The 20,909-nt window shown below is 44.2% G+C and overlaps 1 protein-coding gene across 1 annotated transcript in view; it reads left to right on the top strand.

Moving 5' to 3' along the window:
* NEB (nebulin) overlaps positions 1-20,909 on the top strand; it is a 146,712-nt gene that overhangs the window by 68,559 nt on the left and 57,244 nt on the right. Inside the window, exons 70-87 of the mRNA XM_067298601.1 lie at positions 538-642; positions 825-932; positions 4,787-5,098; positions 5,574-5,777; positions 6,024-6,128; positions 7,792-7,899; positions 10,871-11,182; positions 14,831-15,034; positions 15,248-15,352; positions 15,882-15,986; positions 16,082-16,393; positions 16,708-16,812; positions 17,078-17,176; positions 18,439-18,540; positions 18,739-18,846; positions 19,726-20,037; positions 20,174-20,278; positions 20,362-20,466. Of these exons, the coding sequence (XP_067154702.1) occupies positions 538-642; positions 825-932; positions 4,787-5,098; positions 5,574-5,777; positions 6,024-6,128; positions 7,792-7,899; positions 10,871-11,182; positions 14,831-15,034; positions 15,248-15,352; positions 15,882-15,986; positions 16,082-16,393; positions 16,708-16,812; positions 17,078-17,176; positions 18,439-18,540; positions 18,739-18,846; positions 19,726-20,037; positions 20,174-20,278; positions 20,362-20,466 (2,916 nt within the window). The remainder of the gene's footprint in view (positions 1-537; positions 643-824; positions 933-4,786; positions 5,099-5,573; positions 5,778-6,023; positions 6,129-7,791; positions 7,900-10,870; positions 11,183-14,830; positions 15,035-15,247; positions 15,353-15,881; positions 15,987-16,081; positions 16,394-16,707; positions 16,813-17,077; positions 17,177-18,438; positions 18,541-18,738; positions 18,847-19,725; positions 20,038-20,173; positions 20,279-20,361; positions 20,467-20,909) is intronic.

Raw genomic sequence — 20,909 nt, 5'->3', positions numbered from 1 at the left:
TTACTGCAGCTGCTATAGTGCTCTGTGGTTGACTGAACATCAGATACTGCAAAATGAACAAGTTCTGAGGAAATAACTTGTGTTCTTTGGCAATGAGGCTTCTGCCATTTTTCTCAGACCTGGAGGAACAAAATCCCAAAGTACCTATCCCTTCTCTTTAATGAGAAACATCAGTCAAACAACTCTTACAAGTAGAGCAGAGTAATGAATATAGTTTTCCTCCTACAGCAGATTCCCAGCAACACTAAACCAATAAATTGCTGTGCCTGAGTAATAAGGAGGAAGGACAAAGTTTTCTACTTGAGCTTTACATTGAGAAGCTTTATTTTATCAGGATATTTAAAGCTTGCTAACTGTCCCTGGCAGGTGGAAAAATGTATTAGTTTGTATATATATATCCTATCCTGCTTCAAGACTTCCCTTTCGTTTTTTTAATCACGGGTAGACATATTTTTGATAACTGCTGCTTTAAAATTTTTTTTTATCATGTTATACATAAAGAAACTTTTTAAAGAAATCTGTTTTCTTCTTTTCTAGCGATTATACACGGAAGCCTGGGATGCTGACAAAACTTCAATTCATGTCATGCCTGATACACCAACAATTCTGTTAGCGAAGGCCAATGCAGCTAATGTTAGCCAAGTAAGAGCATTTAAATATATAGCAAAATAATTGAAATTCAGAAAGAAGTAAGCATTTCTTTAACCATAAAGATCTTCTTTTAAAATATGCTTTAATGATATTCACAAGAAAAAATTTAATGAAATGTAGAAATTCCATCTTTCTGAATGTTCAACAGGTGTTTTCCATTTTCTTTTGTGTAGAAACTTTATACACAAGCCTGGGACGAGGCCAAAATGAAGGATTATGACATGAGAGCTGATGCAATTTCAATCCGAAGTGCAAAGGCATCAAGAGATATTGCAAGTGATGTATGTTCTTACTCTGCATTCATTTTTAGTTAGTTTGTGAAATGGAAATCAAGTAACAAGCTACATGCCACGTAAAAAATTATGATAAATCAGATTCTTCTAGAAGGCCCACTTCCGTAGAATGAAGTGCAGAATAAAGGGCAACAATTTCCAAAACAAATATTGCAATGCCATTGCTGTCATTAAGCTGGTATTAGAAAATAATAATGTACTGTGCAATATAACAGTAATTACAGAGCAAGAATATATTACGTATTTCTAAACTCTAAATAAATATATCTCATCACATGAAAAAAATCCATTAGTGATCAGTACCAATATGAAATGATGTGAAATAGTGATCTCAGATTCTCTATTTCTTGTACTACCTTCTATTACATTTACCAGTACAAGTACAAAGAAACCCACGAGAAGCAGAAAGGGCACTACATTGGGTGCCGAACTGCAAAGGAGGATCCCAAGTTGTCGTGGGCTGCGCGTGCGATGCTGCTGCAGAACGACCGAATCTACCGGAAGGCATACCACGATTCGAAGGCCCGGATCCACATTCCGGTCGACATGGTGTCCGTCCAGGCAGCCAAGGAATGCCAGACGCTCGTCAGCGATGTTGACTACCGGCAGCACCTCCACCAGTGGACCTGTCTGCCTGACCAGAATGACGTGATCCAAGCAAGGAAGGCCTACGACCTGCAGAGCGATGTGAGTGAGAGGAACTGTGCAAAAGCTCTAAGGGGTGTGTGTGAGCGCCTGCTTGTCTGCGAGTGGGCAGATGTCCTTTCAAACATTTGCTCCTATCCCTGCAATCAGTTCTGGTGTGGTTTTCCTGATTCACGTGGATGGTCCCTTCCCAATCAGTAGTGTTTAGAGCATGGAGGCCCGAAGTGTTTTGGGTAGTTCCCATAAAGGTGAAACGTATGTTTCAAATGTGGTCTTGGTCTTTAGAAAAATGTGTAACTTGCAGAATTCCGACATTTATTTGCGTGTAGCGTGTATTTTCAAGAGACCATTAACTTCATTGCTGTGCAAATGAGGGGTGTAAGTGAGCATGCGAACGGCCCGATACGCTAGTTTGCTGCATAACTTTGGGAGAAGCAGCTTGGGGAAAGCCTTGCACAGGAGCTCTCTGTGGCTGCCGTTCTTGCTGCGACTGCGGTAACCCTTGGTTTGTTTGCAGAACGTGTACAAGTCCGACCTGGAGTGGTTGCGTGGCATTGGCTGGTTGACCGAAGGTTCTGTGGACGTGCTTAAAGCAAAGAGAGCCCAGGAGCTCCTGAATGAGAGGTTGTATCGCACACGGCCAGAGGAGTTGAAATTCACCAGCATTGTGGACACGCCAGACGTTGTCCAGGCTAAGATCAACGCTTTGCAGATCAGTGACGTAAGCTTACTTTTCATCTACCTTTCCTTTTTGGTGGTGACTTTCTTTTTTTCTTTTCTTGTGGGGTAGATCGTACAGTTCTGTTCAAAGCATGATATGGAGAAATCATGAACAAGACAGCCTGTGCTGTGAGAAGGCTTAACTTGAAACTAATGCAGATCGGCATTAGCACAAGGTTCCTGCACGTGGTTTTTTTTTGAGTGTTCAGACTGTGATGAAATGTCATTATGCTTCCTTTCTCCTCAGCATCTGTACCATGAGGCCTGGGACAGAGATAAGACGCAGATTTCCATGCCTTCTGACACGCCTGTGTTGCTGCAGTCCAAAGTCAATGCTCAGAACATCAGCAATGTAAGAGAATAACGTTGTGCACGTGAAGCGTTATTAAATTAAGAGTGTCGCGATTGTTCTCACAACTTCTGGCCTGTCCCCTCTTAGATTCTTCTGTACATGGTGGTTTACTGCTCCTGCTTCCTGATGTGGTTGTATTGTAAAGCACAGATTGCACTTAAGGCTTCTTTAAGCACAGAGTGTTGTCAATGCACCAGCTGTTCGTTCATTCATTCAGCAAGGCAGCCAGAGGTGTTGATCTCTAGGGCCCGTGGTATTCTATTGCCTTGCTCGCAGTGCGAGCTCGAAGCGGATGGGATTGCTCCCACGTACGCCAGCGGTGATGCTGGGCCCTTGGCTGGACGACGTTTGCACCTCCGCTCTGCCTTTTGCTGTAGCTAGCGCAGATGGCTGAGGGAGTGAATCACAGCGTCGCCCGTCTCTGCTCGATAGATCGTGCGCTCGTAAGCCAAGCGGGAGAGTTCAGCATGCAATTCCACCCGACTTCTCCTGCTTTTGACAAAGGCTGGTGGATATTTTCCATGTAATCGTTGCTGAAGTCTATACGCTCATCAACCCAGACACGCTTTGCAGGTTTGTGTAGTTTGCCCAAACAGTTTTGTGGACATAGCGTGCTGGAGGTTCTGTAAAAATGGAAGCGTTGCCCAGTTTACGTTTTCCGAAGGAAATGACTGTTTTTTTGCCTGGAAACTGTATTTACTCGCAAACTTGCTGGATGTTGAAAGCATGCAAGATATTTTTCAAGAGTACTTGGTGTGATCGAATTGGAAGTGAAACGTTCCCAGTGTTGTTGCAACAAACATTTCATTTCCCCTGTTCTTCCCTTTTTTGCGCATTGATTTTTTTCTTTCTTAAGTTCCTTATGGTCCAACACGTGATAGCCTTCTGTTTCCGATCTCTCAAAGTCACAGGTGTGCTGAGATATTTGCTATTTGCGCAGTCGTACTAATGACAACTTCCAGCCAGGCTCTCCAGGCTTCTGATGCCCCTAAAGAGTGAGCCCTCATGTCCCCGGGCATGAAGTCCGAGATAATTGGGTGTCTTTGGCCAAGTAGAGGCACTTTCGTTTTCTTTCAGGCTCATAGACTGACTGAGCCTCTCCGGCTCCCCTCAGCTTCTTGGCAGGACCGGAAAAGGACCAGTAAAGAAAGAGGGCCTCTCCCGTGACTGTCAGGAGGCCTCATAGCTCATTGGGTTTTGGGTGCTTTTTGCAGGCAGAAGAGATGTTTTGCCCTAGTAGCTGGGATCGTGCAGCCAGGTGTGTGTGATCAGAACCTCTGACCGTTGCAAGGTCTTGCTGAATTGGCAGGCGCGGCGGCATGGAGGTGCACAGCTCTTGTTCAGCTTGCCCGTTTGAGGTGTAAATGGTGAATCAGTGCCTGTGGTCTGCAACGGTTGCTTAGTGGGGTGCTGTGGCACCTTTTTGGGGATGCTTCATCCACCCTTTCGTTTTCTGGGTGTTGAGCCTACGTTAATTTGTAAGCCATGAATTTTCTGTAGAGAGAGTGGTGAGAGTCATTTCTGTAACCCTCACAGTTACGGGGGGCAAACAAGGCATCCAAGCGGTAAAGCCACGAGACAATGGGCTTTCAGACAAGAAGGTCACTACTGCAGCGTCTTGACTAGATGTAACGTGGGTGATTAATTTTGATTCCAGAAACGTTATCAGAAGGCCTGGGAAGAGGCGAAGGCGAAAAGCTACGACATAAGAGCCGATGCCATTCCCATCAAGCATGCCAAGACTTCCAGAGACATTGCTAGTGAGGTACAGTCTTCCTTGAAGGTTTTTGCTCTGTGTGTGTGTGTGTGTACACGAAGCACAGCAGAACTGAGAGAAGTTCAGTTCAGCTAGAAGCAGTACAGTGCTTTGTGCCCCTGGGTTATTCTGAAACCTGTACTGAGCATGTCTGTCTTTCTGCAACTTCACTGATGATTTGGGGAGTATCTTGTTTGGGTCCCTGAGCGACCGCGTTTTGAGTGGACCTGAGTTTTGCCTGTGTTGAGTCAGTACCTCTGGGAAATCGGTTGGAAGGGCTGGCAAGTGTGGGACCTCAAGGCCCTTTTTTTGCCTCCCACGTTTAGCTGGGAAGCGTGTGGCTATTGGCTTTCTTTTTACATTTACCAGTACAAGTACAAAGAAACCCACGAGAAGCAGAAAGGGCACTACATTGGGTGCCGAACTGCAAAGGAGGATCCCAAGCTGTCGTGGGCTGCGCGTGCGATGCTGCTGCAGAACGACCGAATCTACCGGAAGGCATACCACGATTCGAAGGCCCGGATCCACATTCCGGTCGACATGATGTCCGTCCAGGCAGCCAAGGAATGCCAGACGCTCGTCAGCGATGTTGACTACCGGCAGCACCTCCACCAGTGGACCTGTCTGCCTGACCAGAATGACGTGATCCAAGCAAGGAAGGCCTACGACCTGCAGAGCGATGTGAGTGAGAGGAACTGTGCAAAAGCTCTAAGGGGTGTGTGTGAGCGCCTGCTTGTCTGCGAGTGGGCAGATGTCCTTTCAAACATTTGCTCCTATCCCTGCAATCAGTTCTGGTGTGGTTTTCCTGATTCACGTGGATGGTCCCTTCCCAATCAGTAGTGTTTAGAGCATGGAGGCCCGAAGTGTTTTGGGTAGTTCCCATAAAGGTGAAACGTATGTTTCAAATGTGGTCTTGGTCTTTAGAAAAATGTGTAACTTGCAGAATTCCGACATTTATTTGCGTGTAGCGTGTATTTTCAAGAGACCATTAACTTCATTGCTGTGCAAATGAGGGGTGTAAGTGAGCATGCGAACGGCCCGATACGCTAGTTTGCTGCATAACTTTGGGAGAAGCAGCTTGGGGAAAGCCTTGCACAGGAGCTCTCTGTGGCTGCCGTTCTTGCTGCGACTGCGGTAACCCTTGGTTTGTTTGCAGAACGTGTACAAGTCCGACCTGGAGTGGTTGCGTGGCATTGGCTGGTTGACCGAAGGTTCTGTGGACGTGCTTAAAGCAAAGAGAGCCCAGGAGCTCCTGAATGAGAGGTTGTATCGCACACGGCCAGAGGAGTTGAAATTCACCAGCATTGTGGACACGCCAGACGTTGTCCAGGCTAAGATCAACGCTTTGCAGATCAGTGACGTAAGCTTACTTTTCATCTACCTTTCCTTTTTGGTGGTGACTTTCTTTTTTTCTTTTCTTGTGGGGTAGATCGTACAGTTCTGTTCAAAGCATGATATGGAGAAATCATGAACAAGACAGCCTGTGCTGTGAGAAGGCTTAACTTGAAACTAATGCAGATCGGCATTAGCACAAGGTTCCTGCACGTGGTTTTTTTTTGAGTGTTCAGACTGTGATGAAATGTCATTATGCTTCCTTTCTCCTCAGCATCTGTACCATGAGGCCTGGGACAGAGATAAGACGCAGATTTCCATGCCTTCTGACACGCCTGTGTTGCTGCAGTCCAAAGTCAATGCTCAGAACATCAGCAATGTAAGAGAATAACGTTGTGCACGTGAAGCGTTATTAAATTAAGAGTGTCGCGATTGTTCTCACAACTTCTGGCCTGTCCCCTCTTAGATTCTTCTGTACATGGTGGTTTACTGCTCCTGCTTCCTGATGTGGTTGTATTGTAAAGCACAGATTGCACTTAAGGCTTCTTTAAGCACAGAGTGTTGTCAATGCACCAGCTGTTCGTTCATTCATTCAGCAAGGCAGCCAGAGGTGTTGATCTCTAGGGCCCGTGGTATTCTATTGCCTTGCTCGCAGTGCGAGCTCGAAGCGGATGGGATTGCTCCCACGTACGCCAGCGGTGATGCTGGGCCCTTGGCTGGACGACGTTTGCACCTCCGCTCTGCCTTTTGCTGTAGCTAGCGCAGATGGCTGAGGGAGTGAATCACAGCGTCGCCCGTCTCTGCTCGATAGATCGTGCGCTCGTAAGCCAAGCGGGAGAGTTCAGCATGCAATTCCACCCGACTTCTCCTGCTTTTGACAAAGGCTGGTGGATATTTTCCATGTAATCGTTGCTGAAGTCTATACGCTCATCAACCCAGACACGCTTTGCAGGTTTGTGTAGTTTGCCCAAACAGTTTTGTGGACATAGCGTGCTGGAGGTTCTGTAAAAATGGAAGTGTTGCCCAGTTTACGTTTTCCGAAGGAAATGACTGTTTTTTTGCCTGGAAACTGTATTTACTCGCAAACTTGCTGGATGTTGAAAGCATGCAAGATATTTTTCAATATCGTTTTCAATATGGTGTGATCGAATTGGAAGTGAAATGTTCCCAGTGTTGTTGCAACAAATATTTCATTTCCCCTCTTTTTCCCTTTTCCGCGCTTTGATTTTTTCTTTCTTAAGTTCCTTATGGTCCAACACGTGATAGCCTTCTGTTTCCGATCTCTCAAAGTCACAAGCGTGCTGAGATATTTGCTATTTGTGCAGTCGTACTAATGACAACTTCCAGCCGGGCTCTCCAGGCTTCTGATGCCCCTAAAGAGTGAGCCCTCATGTCCCCGGGCATGAAGTCCGAGATAATTGGGTGTCTTTGGCCAAGTAGAGGCACTTTTGTTTTCTTTCAGGCTCATAGACCGACTGAGCCTCTCCGGCTCCCCTCAGCTTCTTGGCAGGACCGGAAAAGGACCAGTAAAGAAAGAGGGCCTCTCCCGTGACTGTCAGGAGGCCTCATAGCTCATTGGGTTTTGGGTGCTTTTTGCAGGCAGAAGGGATGTTTTGCCCTAGTAGCTGGGATCGTGCAGCCAGGTGTGTGTGATCAGAACCTCTGACCGTTGCAAGGTCTTGCTGAATTGGCAGGCGCGGCGGCATGGAGGTGCACAGCTCTTGTTCAGCTTGCCCGTTTGAGGTGTAAATGGTGAATCAGTGCCTGTGGTCTGCAACGGTTGCTTAGTGGGGTGCTGTGGCACCTTTTTGGGGATGCTTCATCCACCCTTTCGTTTTCTGGGTGTTGAGCCTACGTTAATTTGTAAGCCATGAATTTTCTGTAGAGAGAGTGGTGAGAGTCATTTCTGTAACCCTCACAGTTACGGGGGGCAAACAAGGCATCCAAGCGGTAAAGCCACGAGACAATGGGCTTTCAGACAAGAAGGTCACTACTGCAGCGTCTTGACTAGATGTAACGTGGGTGATTAATTTTGATTCCAGAAACGTTATCAGAAGGCCTGGGAAGAGGCGAAGGCGAAAAGCTACGACATAAGAGCCGATGCCATTCCCATCAAGCATGCCAAGACTTCCAGAGACATTGCTAGTGAGGTACAGTCTTCCTTGAAGGTTTTTGCTCTGTGTGTGTGTGTGTGTACACGAAGCACAGCAGAACTGAGAGAAGTTCAGTTCAGCTAGAAGCAGTACAGTGCTTTGTGCCCCCGGGTTATTCTGAAACCTGTACTGAGCATGTCTGTCTTTCTGCAACTTCACTGATGATTTGGGGAGTATCTTGTTTGGGTCCCTGAGCGACCGCGTTTTGAGTGGACCTGAGTTTTGCCTGTGTTGAGTCAGTACCTCTGGGAAATCGGTTGGAAGGGCTGGCAAGTGTGGGACCTCAAGGCCCTTTTTTTGCCTCCCACGTTTAGCTGGGAAGCGTGTGGCTATTGGCTTTCTTTTTACATTTACCAGTACAAGTACAAAGAAACCCACGAGAAGCAGAAAGGGCACTACATTGGGTGCCGAACTGCAAAGGAGGATCCCAAGCTGTCGTGGGCTGCGCGTGCGATGCTGCTGCAGAACGACCGAATCTACCGGAAGGCATACCACGATTCGAAGGCCCGGATCCACATTCCGGTCGACATGGTGTCCGTCCAGGCAGCCAAGGAATGCCAGACGCTCGTCAGCGATGTTGACTACCGGCAGCACCTCCACCAGTGGACCTGTCTGCCTGACCAGAATGACGTGATCCAAGCAAGGAAGGCCTACGACCTGCAGAGCGATGTGAGTGAGAGGAACTGTGCAAAAGCTCTAAGGGGTGTGTGTGAGCGCCTGCTTGTTTGCGAGTGGGCAGATGTCCTTTCAAACATTTGCTCCTATCCCTGCAATCAGTTCTGGTGTGGTTTTCCTGATTCACGTGGATGGTCCCTTCCCAATCAGTAGTGTTTAGAGCATGGAGGCCCGAAGTGTTTTGGGTAGTTCCCATAAAGGTGAAACGTATGTTTCAAATGTGGTCTTGGTCTTTAGAAAAATGTGTAACTTGCAGAATTCCGACATTTATTTGCGTGTAGCGTGTATTTTCAAGAGACCATTAACTTCATTGCTGTGCAAATGAGGGGTGTAAGTGAGCATGCGAACGGCCCGATACGCTAGTTTGCTGCATAACTTTGGGAGAAGCAGCTTGGGGAAAGCCTTGCACAGGAGCTCTCTGTGGCTGCCGTTCTTGCTGCGACTGCGGTAACCCTTGGTTTGTTTGCAGAACGTGTACAAGTCCGACCTGGAGTGGTTGCGTGGCATTGGCTGGTTGACCGAAGGTTCTGTGGACGTGCTTAAAGCAAAGAGAGCCCAGGAGCTCCTGAATGAGAGGTTGTATCGCACACGGCCAGAGGAGTTGAAATTCACCAGCATTGTGGACACGCCAGACGTTGTCCAGGCTAAGATCAACGCTTTGCAGATCAGTGACGTAAGCTTACTTTTCATCTACCTTTCCTTTTTGGTGGTGACTTTCTTTTTTTCTTTTCTTGTGGGGTAGATCGTACAGTTCTGTTCAAAGCATGATATGGAGAAATCATGAACAAGACAGCCTGTGCTGTGAGAAGGCTTAACTTGAAACTAATGCAGATCGGCATTAGCACAAGGTTCCTGCACGTGGTTTTTTTTTGAGTGTTCAGACTGTGATGAAATGTCATTATGCTTCCTTTCTCCTCAGCATCTGTACCATGAGGCCTGGGACAGAGATAAGACGCAGATTTCCATGCCTTCTGACACGCCTGTGTTGCTGCAGTCCAAAGTCAATGCTCAGAACATCAGCAATGTAAGAGAATAACGTTGTGCACGTGAAGCGTTATTAAATTAAGAGTGTCGCGATTGTTCTCACAACTATTTGCTATTTGCACAGTCGTACTAATGACAACTTCCAGCCAGGCTCTCCAGGCTTCTGATGCCCCTAAAGAGTGAGCCCTCATGTCCCCGGGCATGAAGTCCGAGATAATTGGGTGTCTTTGGCCAAGTAGAGGCACTTTCGTTTTCTTTCAGGCTCATAGACTGACTGAGCCTCTCCGGCTCCCCTCAGCTTCTTGGCAGGACCGGAAAAGGACCAGTAAAGAAAGAGGGCCTCTCCCGTGACTGTCAGGAGGCCTCATAGCTCATTGGGTTTTGGGTGCTTTTTGCAGGCAGAAGGGATGTTTTGCCCTAGTAGCTGGGATCGTGCAGCCAGGTGTGTGTGATCAGAACCTCTGACCGTTGCAAGGTCTTGCTGAATTGGCAGGCGCGGCGGCATGGAGGTGCACAGCTCTTGTTCAGCTTGCCCGTTTGAGGTGTAAATGGTGAATCAGTGCCTGTGGTCTGCAACGGTTGCTTAGTGGGGTGCTGTGGCACCTTTTTGGGGATGCTTCATCCACCCTTTCGTTTTCTGGGTGTTGAGCCTACGTTAATTTGTAAGCCATGAATTTTCTGTAGAGAGAGTGGTGAGAGTCATTTCTGTAACCCTCACAGTTACGGGGGGCAAACAAGGCATCCAAGCGGTAAAGCCACGAGACAATGGGCTTTCAGACAAGAAGGTCACTACTGCAGCGTCTTGACTAGATGTAACGTGGGTGATTAATTTTGATTCCAGAAACGTTATCAGAAGGCCTGGGAAGAGGCGAAGGCGAAAAGCTACGACATAAGAGCCGATGCCATTCCCATCAAGCATGCCAAGACTTCCAGAGACATTGCTAGTGAGGTACAGTCTTCCTTGAAGGTTTTTGCTCTGTGTGTGTGTGTGTGTACACGAAGCACAGCAGAACTGAGAGAAGTTCAGTTCAGCTAGAAGCAGTACAGTGCTTTGTGCCCCCGGGTTATTCTGAAACCTGTACTGAGCATGTCTGTCTTTCTGCAACTTCACTGATGATTTGGGGAGTATCTTGTTTGGGTCCCTGAGCGACCGCGTTTTGAGTGGACCTGAGTTTTGCCTGTGTTGAGTCAGTACCTCTGGGAAATCGGTTGGAAGGGCTGGCAAGTGTGGGACCTCAAGGCCCTTTTTTTGCCTCCCACGTTTAGCTGGGAAGCGTGTGGCTATTGGCTTTCTTTTTACATTTACCAGTACAAGTACAAAGAAACCCACGAGAAGCAGAAAGGGCACTACATTGGGTGCCGAACTGCAAAGGAGGATCCCAAGCTGTCGTGGGCTGCGCGTGCGATGCTGCTGCAGAACGACCGAATCTACCGGAAGGCATACCACGATTCGAAGGCCCGGATCCACATTCCGGTCGACATGATGTCCGTCCAGGCAGCCAAGGAATGCCAGACGCTCGTCAGCGATGTTGACTACCGGCAGCACCTCCACCAGTGGACCTGTCTGCCTGACCAGAATGACGTGATCCAAGCAAGGAAGGCCTACGACCTGCAGAGCGATGTGAGTGAGAGGAACTGTGCAAAAGCTCTAAGGGGTGTGTGTGAGCGCCTGCTTGTTTGCGAGTGGGCAGATGTCCTTTCAAACATTTGCTCCTATCCCTGCAATCAGTTCTGGTGTGGTTTTCCTGATTCACGTGGATGGTCCCTTCCCAATCAGTAGTGTTTAGAGCATGGAGGCCCGAAGTGTTTTGGGTAGTTCCCATAAAGGTGAAACGTATGTTTCAAATGTGGTCTTGGTCTTTAGAAAAATGTGTAACTTGCAGAATTCCGACATTTATTTGCGTGTAGCGTGTATTTTCAAGAGACCATTAACTTCATTGCTGTGCAAATGAGGGGTGTAAGTGAGCATGCGAACGGCCCGATACGCTAGTTTGCTGCATAACTTTGGGAGAAGCAGCTTGGGGAAAGCCTTGCACAGGAGCTCTCTGTGGCTGCCGTTCTTGCTGCGACTGCGGTAACCCTTGGTTTGTTTGCAGAACGTGTACAAGTCCGACCTGGAGTGGTTGCGTGGCATTGGCTGGTTGACCGAAGGTTCTGTGGACGTGCTTAAAGCAAAGAGAGCCCAGGAGCTCCTGAATGAGAGGTTGTATCGCACACGGCCAGAGGAGTTGAAATTCACCAGCATTGTGGACACGCCAGACGTTGTCCAGGCTAAGATCAACGCTTTGCAGATCAGTGACGTAAGCTTACTTTTCATCTACCTTTCCTTTTTGGTGGTGACTTTCTTTTTTTCTTTTCTTGTGGGGTAGATCGTACAGTTCTGTTCAAAGCATGATATGGAGAAATCATGAACAAGACAGCCTGTGCTGTGAGAAGGCTTAACTTGAAACTAATGCAGATCGGCATTAGCACAAGGTTCCTGCACGTGGTTTTTTTTTGAGTGTTCAGACTGTGATGAAATGTCATTATGCTTCCTTTCTCCTCAGCATCTGTACCATGAGGCCTGGGACAGAGATAAGACGCAGATTTCCATGCCTTCTGACACGCCTGTGTTGCTGCAGTCCAAAGTCAATGCTCAGAACATCAGCAATGTAAGAGAATAACGTTGTGCACGTGAAGCGTTATTAAATTAAGAGTGTCGCGATTGTTCTCACAACTATTTGCTATTTGCACAGTCGTACTAATGACAACTTCCAGCCAGGCTCTCCAGGCTTCTGATGCCCCTAAAGAGTGAGCCCTCATGTCCCCGGGCATGAAGTCCGAGATAATTGGGTGTCTTTGGCCAAGTAGAGGCACTTTCGTTTTCTTTCAGGCTCATAGACCGACTGAGCCTCTCCGGCTCCCCTCAGCTTCTTGGCAGGACCGGAAAAGGACCAGTAAAGAAAGAGGGCCTCTCCCGTGACTGTCAGGAGGCCTCATAGCTCATTGGGTTTTGGGTGCTTTTTGCAGGCAGAAGGGATGTTTTGCCCTAGTAGCTGGGATCGTGCAGCCAGGTGTGTGTGATCAGAACCTCTGACCGTTGCAAGGTCTTGCTGAATTGGCAGGCGCGGCGGCATGGAGGTGCACAGCTCTTGTTCAGCTTGCCCGTTTGAGGTGTAAATGGTGAATCAGTGCCTGTGGTCTGCAACGGTTGCTTAGTGGGGTGCTGTGGCACCTTTTTGGGGATGCTTCATCCACCCTTTCATTTTCTGGGTGTTGAGCCTACGTTAATTTGTAAGCCATGAATTTTCTGTAGAGAGAGTGGTGAGAGTCATTTCTGTAACCCTCACAGTTACGGGGGGCAAACAAGGCATCCAAGCGGTAAAGCCACGAGACAATGGGCTTTCAGACAAGAAGGTCACTACTGCAGCGTCTTGACTAGATGTAACGTGGGTGATTAATTTTGATTCCAGAAACGTTATCAGAAGGCCTGGGAAGAGGCGAAGGCGAAAAGCTACGACATAAGAGCCGATGCCATTCCCATCAAGCATGCCAAGACTTCCAGAGACATTGCTAGTGAGGTACAGTCTTCCTTGAAGGTTTTTGCTCTGTGTGTGTGTGTGTGTGTGTGTGCGCGAAGCACAGCAGAACTGAGAGAAGTTCAGTTCAGCTAGAAGCAGTACAGTGCTTTGTGCCCCCGGGTTATTCTGAAACCTGTACTGAGCATGTCTGTCTTTCTGCAACTTCACTGATGATTTGGGGAGTATCTTGTTTGGGTCCCTGAGCGACCGCGTTTTGAGTGGACCTGAGTTTTGCCTGTGTTGAGTCAGTACCTCTGGGAAATCGGTTGGAAGGGCTGGCAAGTGTGGGACCTCAAGGCCCTTTTTTTGCCTCCCACGTTTAGCTGGGAAGCGTGTGGCTATTGGCTTTCTTTTTACATTTACCAGTACAAGTACAAAGAAACCCACGAGAAGCAGAAAGGGCACTACATTGGGTGCCGAACTGCAAAGGAGGATCCCAAGCTGTCGTGGGCTGCGCGTGCGATGCTGCTGCAGAACGACCGAATCTACCGGAAGGCATACCACGATTCGAAGGCCCGGATCCACATTCCGGTCGACATGATGTCCGTCCAGGCAGCCAAGGAATGCCAGACGCTCGTCAGCGATGTTGACTACCGGCAGCACCTCCACCAGTGGACCTGTCTGCCTGACCAGAATGACGTGATCCAAGCAAGGAAGGCCTATGACCTGCAGAGTGATGTGCGTATATTTAGAGATATGGGAGATACTACTCTACTATTTTTGCTCTTTAAAGTATTATATTCTCATTTAGACGGTTTGGTATTCTACAGTCAGAAAGGATTTATCTTAAGACAACTTACTTCAGTTTTTCATGGTTTTTGTCCTTTTCAAAGTATGGATTTATTCTGTGAATTCTGAAGAGTTTTGATATTAGTATCTACTGTGTTACTGTATGCTTTTGGAGAGGTGTGGTTTGGAGATGATGAAGGATTTGTCTGTCTTGATGGGACTTATGATATATCAACTCTGTTTTCTCTTTGTAATCAAATGGCTTTTGTTACTCCTCTTTATGAAAGTCCTCTTGGAAATTTATTTAATGACCAGGAAAGCTATGTAAGACACCAGGTAAGCTGTTGTAGTGACTGATATCATGGAAGTAGGAGTCAGTGCAGCTGATTTCCTTTCTTGGCTTTGCTGCTTAACAGTCAGTGATCACTCTTCCTCTGTTTCCAGTTTGGGTTTAGAAGGTGAGATTAATGTTCCTCATTGAAGGTTTTGCTCAATTAAAATTTAAGTAGTGTGACCTGCTACTAGTTTTGGAAGTATGCTGTGTACCTCTAGTCCCCATTTTCTCCATACCAGTTTTTTACTCCTTTTTGTCAAACTTTGTGGTGGGCAGCTTGTTTTGATGTTTGGACTCATAAATCATTTAAGTAAGTAGGGAAATGAATATTTTGGAGGGGACAGGAAGACTCTTTTGAGATCTTAAGCCTCCTCTTATCGTTTTTAACAGCCATTTTATTCAGTTGTTTCCCCTTTATTTAACTTCATAAGGTTTAAAATGTTTAAGAAACAGACTACTTAAAATCTGTTTCCCAGGTTGCATTTTACTTGTGACACTGACACAAGTCCCTTGTATATGAAAAGTATTCTGGCTCTGGCTGATGTGGCAACACTTACTGGAACACTTACTGCTTAGTACAGTTTAAAATAATTAAGACAGTCCTTTTAAACAAAATATTCTTTCTTTTTAACCCTCTCTGTTACAGGTTGTCTATAAGTCAGATCTGGAATGGCTCCGTGGAATTGGCTGGTTGCCAAATGACTCTCCTGATGTAAAGAGAGTGAAGCATGCCCAGGATCTCCTGAGTGACAATGTGTACCGTACCCCTATAGAAAGCCTGAAATTCACCAGTGTTGTTGATTCTCCAGATGTTCTTCAAGCTAAAGTTAATGCTGAACAAGTCAGCATTGTACGTAGCAACATTTTAAAAGTTTTTCATTGTTTCAGGACTATAAATAATTAAGGAGAGATCTCACTGCTGAAATATAAAATCAGTCAGTTGTATTTTAAGACAAGTTTAGTGTTTGTCTAATAATTCAGGAGGGATTTATGGAATTTTATGTTATCAACAAGTGGAATTAGTTCTGTATTTCCAATATAATAAAATAAACTATTTTAACAGCCAAAATATAAAGAAGCCTGGGAAAAGGACAAGACTATGATACATATGATGTCAGACACACCTGCAATCAACCTAGCGAAGACTAATGCTCTTAATTATAGCCAGGTATGTTTATCGTTCTAATATCTTACATTTTTATAAAATAGAAATGATACCCTGTGAATTTCAACTTCCTAAGAAATTATTTATGAACTTGTAGATTAAGTCATGTGGATCTCATTGAAGTGAGTCCTCATACAGGGCTTGCAGCATTCCCATACCTGTGCTGAGCATTTTTACAGTACTTAGACATTTTTAAATAAATGCTTGCATTCAACTATTTAAAAATGATTAATATAATGCATCATTGTGATAGTATTTTGTTGAAATGTAAGAGAGCCTAAGGCATATAAATATTTACTAAATTTCTGCAAACACCCTCTGTGCAGTATGGGTTGCAAAACCTGTGTTACAGGTACTGGACATGTTTGAAAGGCAGTAAGATTTACAGCATTATTTATGGCAGGGAGCAGGAGTAATACACAAAAAATTCACATGGTATTTCAGCAAACAAATGGCAGTAAACTATGTGTTCCTTTAATGGCAAATGTCAGAGTATTATTAAGCATATGTCTGACATTTTTCTGTCTTTCAGAAACTGTACAAAGAAGCTTGGGATGAGTTGAAGATGAGTTGTGATTTGAGAGCAGATGCAATCCCAATCAAGGCAGCCAAAGCTTCCAGAGAAATTGCTAGTGATGTAAGTGCAGAAAGAGGCATTTAGCTCTTCACATGCTTCCCTAGAGCCACTTCATGATAACTACTAGTAATGGTGGTCTTTGTTCTTTACCCCAGTATAAATACAAACTGGAGCACGAGAAACAGAAAGGACATTATGTTGGAGTTCCGAACGCCAAAGCAGATACAAGAATGCGCTTTGCCCTTGGCATAGGCAAGGTTCAGAGTGAACTAGAGTACAAGAAGCACTTTGCCAAATGGAAGACACAGTGCCACCTGCCAGCGGATATGCTATCCGTCCTGTCAGCCAAGCATGGTCAGGCTTTGGTCAGCGATATTGATTACCGTCATTACTTGCATCAGTGGATCTGTCTTCCAGATCAGAATGATGTCATACAAGCGAGGAAAGCCTACGATCTTCAGAGTGATGTAGGTTAACACAAAATCTTAATTTATCTTACTACTTTCTTGTCTCATACTGGTCTGCTTCAGCTCTCACTGAAGTCAGTGGGAATCTTCTGTTGAATTCGGTAAGAATTGGCTTTGCCTTTTATTAAGAATGCATAGTGTATACCACTATTATTTACTGGCAAGTTTGAAGTGTGATAAATTTAGATATAGTGCTGATATTGGAAGTCTTGCTTTCCTTTTAACCAGTGGAAGTAAGTGTCATTATTGATGAAACTTGCTGGATTGTACAGGGGAGTGTGGCTAACAACATGGACTCTATTTTGTCTTCCCAGGCTGTTTACAAATCTGATTTAGAATGGCTACGTGGAATTGGATGGTTGCCAAATGATTCAGTTGGGATCAACCATGTCAAATATGCTGGAGACCTCTTGAATGAGGTAAAAAAAAAAAAAATTCAGTAGTAAAATTTTCTCAAGGGATTTCTTAATTTTAAGTATTTTTAATGGTTAAATACATCAATATTTCATTAAATTTTATTATAAAAAATGCAACAACTGCAATATTTCCACAGTGTTCGTTGTTTATGGAGAGATTTTCTTCCCATGTAATCTTTGTTTTCTTCTCTCTATATTCAGAATTTCTGTGTTAGCTATAAAGTACAGTATAATCTGATTGTAATTTCATCTTTTTTCTCTTGTACAGAAAAAGTATCGTACAAAAGCTGAAACTCTTCCATTTACTCCAGTGGCAGACAGAGTTGATTATATCACAGCAAAGAATAGTGGTGAAATTCTTAGTGATGTAAGTCTGCTGGCGTATTTCCAGGCTGTTAACTTGATCTGCATGTTTACATGGTAGGATTTTATTGTTATGAAGAAAAACAAGACTAAGGAATTCTGGACAATCTCTGGGAATTCTGTGATTGTGTAGGGTTCAGATGAACACGACACTATTAGCTCAATGGCTTATGAGGGAAGAAGCTCCTCAAGCAGAGTAGCATCTAGTGCGTTGTTCTTCGACATGTGAAAAGCCATTGCTAGTTCTGTGACCAGTTCCTTCTTTCAGTCTTGGCTGATATCTTTGATGATCATCGAGAACGTGATGAATTTCAGTGATGTCAGTATGATCATCTTTCAGCTTTGCTGGTGAATGTGTCTATTAGTGGTGTTGTCAAGGGAAGACCATGGGTAAACAGCTACTTCTACTCTGGCAACCAGAACATTTATCCCTTTTCACTTACACCAATATGAGTTTACCCGCTTTTTAGCTTACTGCTGTGTTACAGTAAACATGAGAAAAGCTGGTGTGCAATCACCTTGCCCTTCTTAATATCTTTTTGAAAGCTAGCCTGCGAGAAGCTGGCCTGTGAACATGAAATGACATGACTCGCCCTCAATTCATGAGTTTGTGCTTATTTTCAGTGTGCTTCCCGCTGGAGAACAGGGCAAGCTAAACACTTACATGAACTCAAACACTGGTAAAAGGATGACACTGACAACGATACGGTTGAAATGAATGGCAGGCAGGCTGCCATGCAACCACACGCAAACATTTGGGCATGTCCTGTGTCTGGGAATATGACTCAGAGTGTGTGTGTCTGTGTGTCTGTGTCTGTGTGTGTGCACGCATATGTGTCTGGGAGGTTCTCAAATGCTGCATTCACTTAGAGATCATGCTGAGTAGAGAAACAGGAGATTCGGTCTTCAAATGCTCAAAATCTGCTGTCCTGCTTCAAACGCTTCTTGCTGTAGCTGGGCTATCGGCTGTAGATCCTGGTAGACCAAACAGCCAGCATAATTTTAGCTTCTGAGGATTCATCCCTATCCATCCAGCCATACTGGAACAAGCTTTCAAAATTTTCTCTGGCAAATTTTGTGATTTCTTTTCTTGCGTAACTTCCTTTTAAAAAATATCCATTTGGATGCGTATTTGATGTGTCGTATCCAGTAGCCTTGAAAATTCATTCTTCTACATTATTTTGTGCATAAAATGTGGGTCTTGATACTCTGTTTTGCAAATGTTGTGATGATGTTGCGAGTCAATCATTTATTTCTGTGTTCTAGATTAAATATCACAAAGCATGGAATGAGGTCAAGTCCAATTACACTCTAACAGATACGCCACAGCTAGATATGGCCCGAGAGGCAGCCAGAATCCTTAACCAGGTATGTGTTCTTTCCGTGATCGTCTGACGATTTCTAATCACATTAATAGCTCTATAGGGGAATTTACAAAACTTGCCTCGCTAAGAACATCCTGAGGGAAGGATTCATTTTCCTTACACTTTAATATAGGTTACATATACACGGTAATAACAATGATTATAGTAGTTTTAAATTCCTTCTCACTTTTATTTTCCACAGAGTTTATACAAGGAAAGTTGGGAGAAAGAAAAAGCCACTGGTTACCTCTTACCTCCTGACACTGTGCAGATCTGTCATGCCAAGCGCTCAAATGATGTCCAAAGTGAGGTAATAATTTTTTCTCATCACTTTAGGAAGGGAGTGCTTGGAAGCCTTGGAATGTTAAAAGCCTTGCAAATTCGGCAACTGAGAGCTGATAAGGTTTTGTGTTAGGGGCAACACCCGGCAGAGTTTTCATAACCCATGAAGTCCACTGTCCTCCAAACAGTTTTTCCATTTATGATATTATGGGTTTTGTGAGTATCAGTGCTTAAAGGTCAGATTCCCCTTTCCATCTTCACCTTGTCCAGAAACAGTCCTTTTGAAATCAACTAAGTATAGACCTTCATATTTTATCTGTTTTAAATAATTGAAATGATATGTTTATAATATATAGTTTGATTACACTTTTTGGCATATCTGGAGGCTTCCTCCTCGAAAAACTTTAAGATGATATGCATATTGCAGTCTGAATTTTTGCATAATAGATGTTGAAATTATTACATGGCACTAAGCTACTGAACATACATTTTAACAAAACTGTGGTGCAAATACTTTCAATAAACTGCAACTCTTCAGACAGTCTCAAATAATTTGTTAGAAAAATGTGTTACAGAACTGAAGTTAAGTGCATTTCAGCAAACATTTTCTAACAAGACTTTTCTCTTGTGTTGAAAATACTGTTTACTAAAAATGGTAGCATATTAATCTAGAAAATTATATATTTTGAAGTTGAAGGAGTATATAGATTAACATTACTGTTTGTATCATAACATTTTTATCTGGTCGTGTACTGAAAACTTAAGACTGCAGTTGACAAGTCCCTGTCTCCATAATAAGGTCTCAATCTGCTCTTTGTGTTGACAAAAGCATAGCTTTTCACAGGTTAAAAAAAAGAGTAGATATAATCTGTGTTGATTTTTACCTATTTCTCCCCTCTTCCATCAGCTTAAATACAAAGCTGACTATGTGAAACAAAGAGGACACTATGTTGGAGTTCCCTCTATGAGAGATGACCCCAAACTGGTGTGGTTTGAGCACGCAGGCGAGATCCAGAATGACAGATTGTACAAATCAGATTATCACAAAACTAAGTCCAAAATTCACATTCCTCCGGATATGGTGTCAGTTATAGCAGCCAAGGAATGCCAGACCTTGGTCAGTGATATCGATTACCGCCAATACCTGCATGAATGGACATGTCATCCTGACCAGAATGACTGTATTCAGGCAAGGAAGGCCTATGATCTACAAAGCGATGTAAGTGGTTTTATATGCATGCTATGTAATATGCACTTTGGTTGGTCTAAGTGTATTGTCCTTAATACATAAGACTGAAAAGTGTCACCCTGGATTAAATAATTTCTTTTCTTTTTGATTTCTTTTTATTGTTTAGAATATTTACAAATCTGATTTGGAATGGCTCCGTGGCTGTGGTTGGATTCCTCTGGATTCAGTGGAACACAAGAAAGTTAAGAATGCACAAGAATTGATAAATAAGGTGAGAGAAAATATTGTAGCTGTTAGTGATTAACTCTTATTTCTCATGCACAATATTTAAGAAAATATTTCTTCTCTTTGCAGAGAGCATATACAAAAGAAGCCCTTGATAACTTTTCCAATTATACAAGCGTGGTTGACACTCCAGACATTGTTTTGGCAAAGATTAACTCTGTCAATCAGAGTGATGTATGTACTTTCATTTTTTTAATAGAAACTGTTACATTAGTAGAATTAGTAAATGACTTAATTGCTTTTGCTAGACTGTATATTTAGCACTGTGTATGTATGTTTGTGTGCATGTGCATGCTTCACTAATAATAGACTTATTGGGGTAAATAAGTGGCACAGTAAAAGTCATCGAAGTGAATAGCACAATATTACTATCCAAAATAATTTTGCATTTTTCTGTAGAAGAATATAGGATGTCCCTTATTTAGAGTTTACATAGATTGTGCTTATAGTCATTTAAAATTGAGTCCTGTTCATGATGAATTGCAGTATATTTTACAATACTGGCTGAGTTCATGGCAGTGCTGCTAACCTGTGTTTGCTGACCAGGATGTTTAATTTCACTGCGATACTGTGGGGATTTTGTGATGTGATGTACTGGTGACATTTGCTACATACCA

The sequence above is a fragment of the Apteryx mantelli genome, chromosome 6 (assembly GCF_036417845.1).
Source record: "Apteryx mantelli isolate bAptMan1 chromosome 6, bAptMan1.hap1, whole genome shotgun sequence".
Taxonomy (NCBI): domain Eukaryota; kingdom Metazoa; phylum Chordata; class Aves; order Apterygiformes; family Apterygidae; genus Apteryx; species Apteryx mantelli.
Note: the sequence above shows the minus strand (reverse complement) of the source record. Positions and strands in the feature narration are given on the sequence as shown.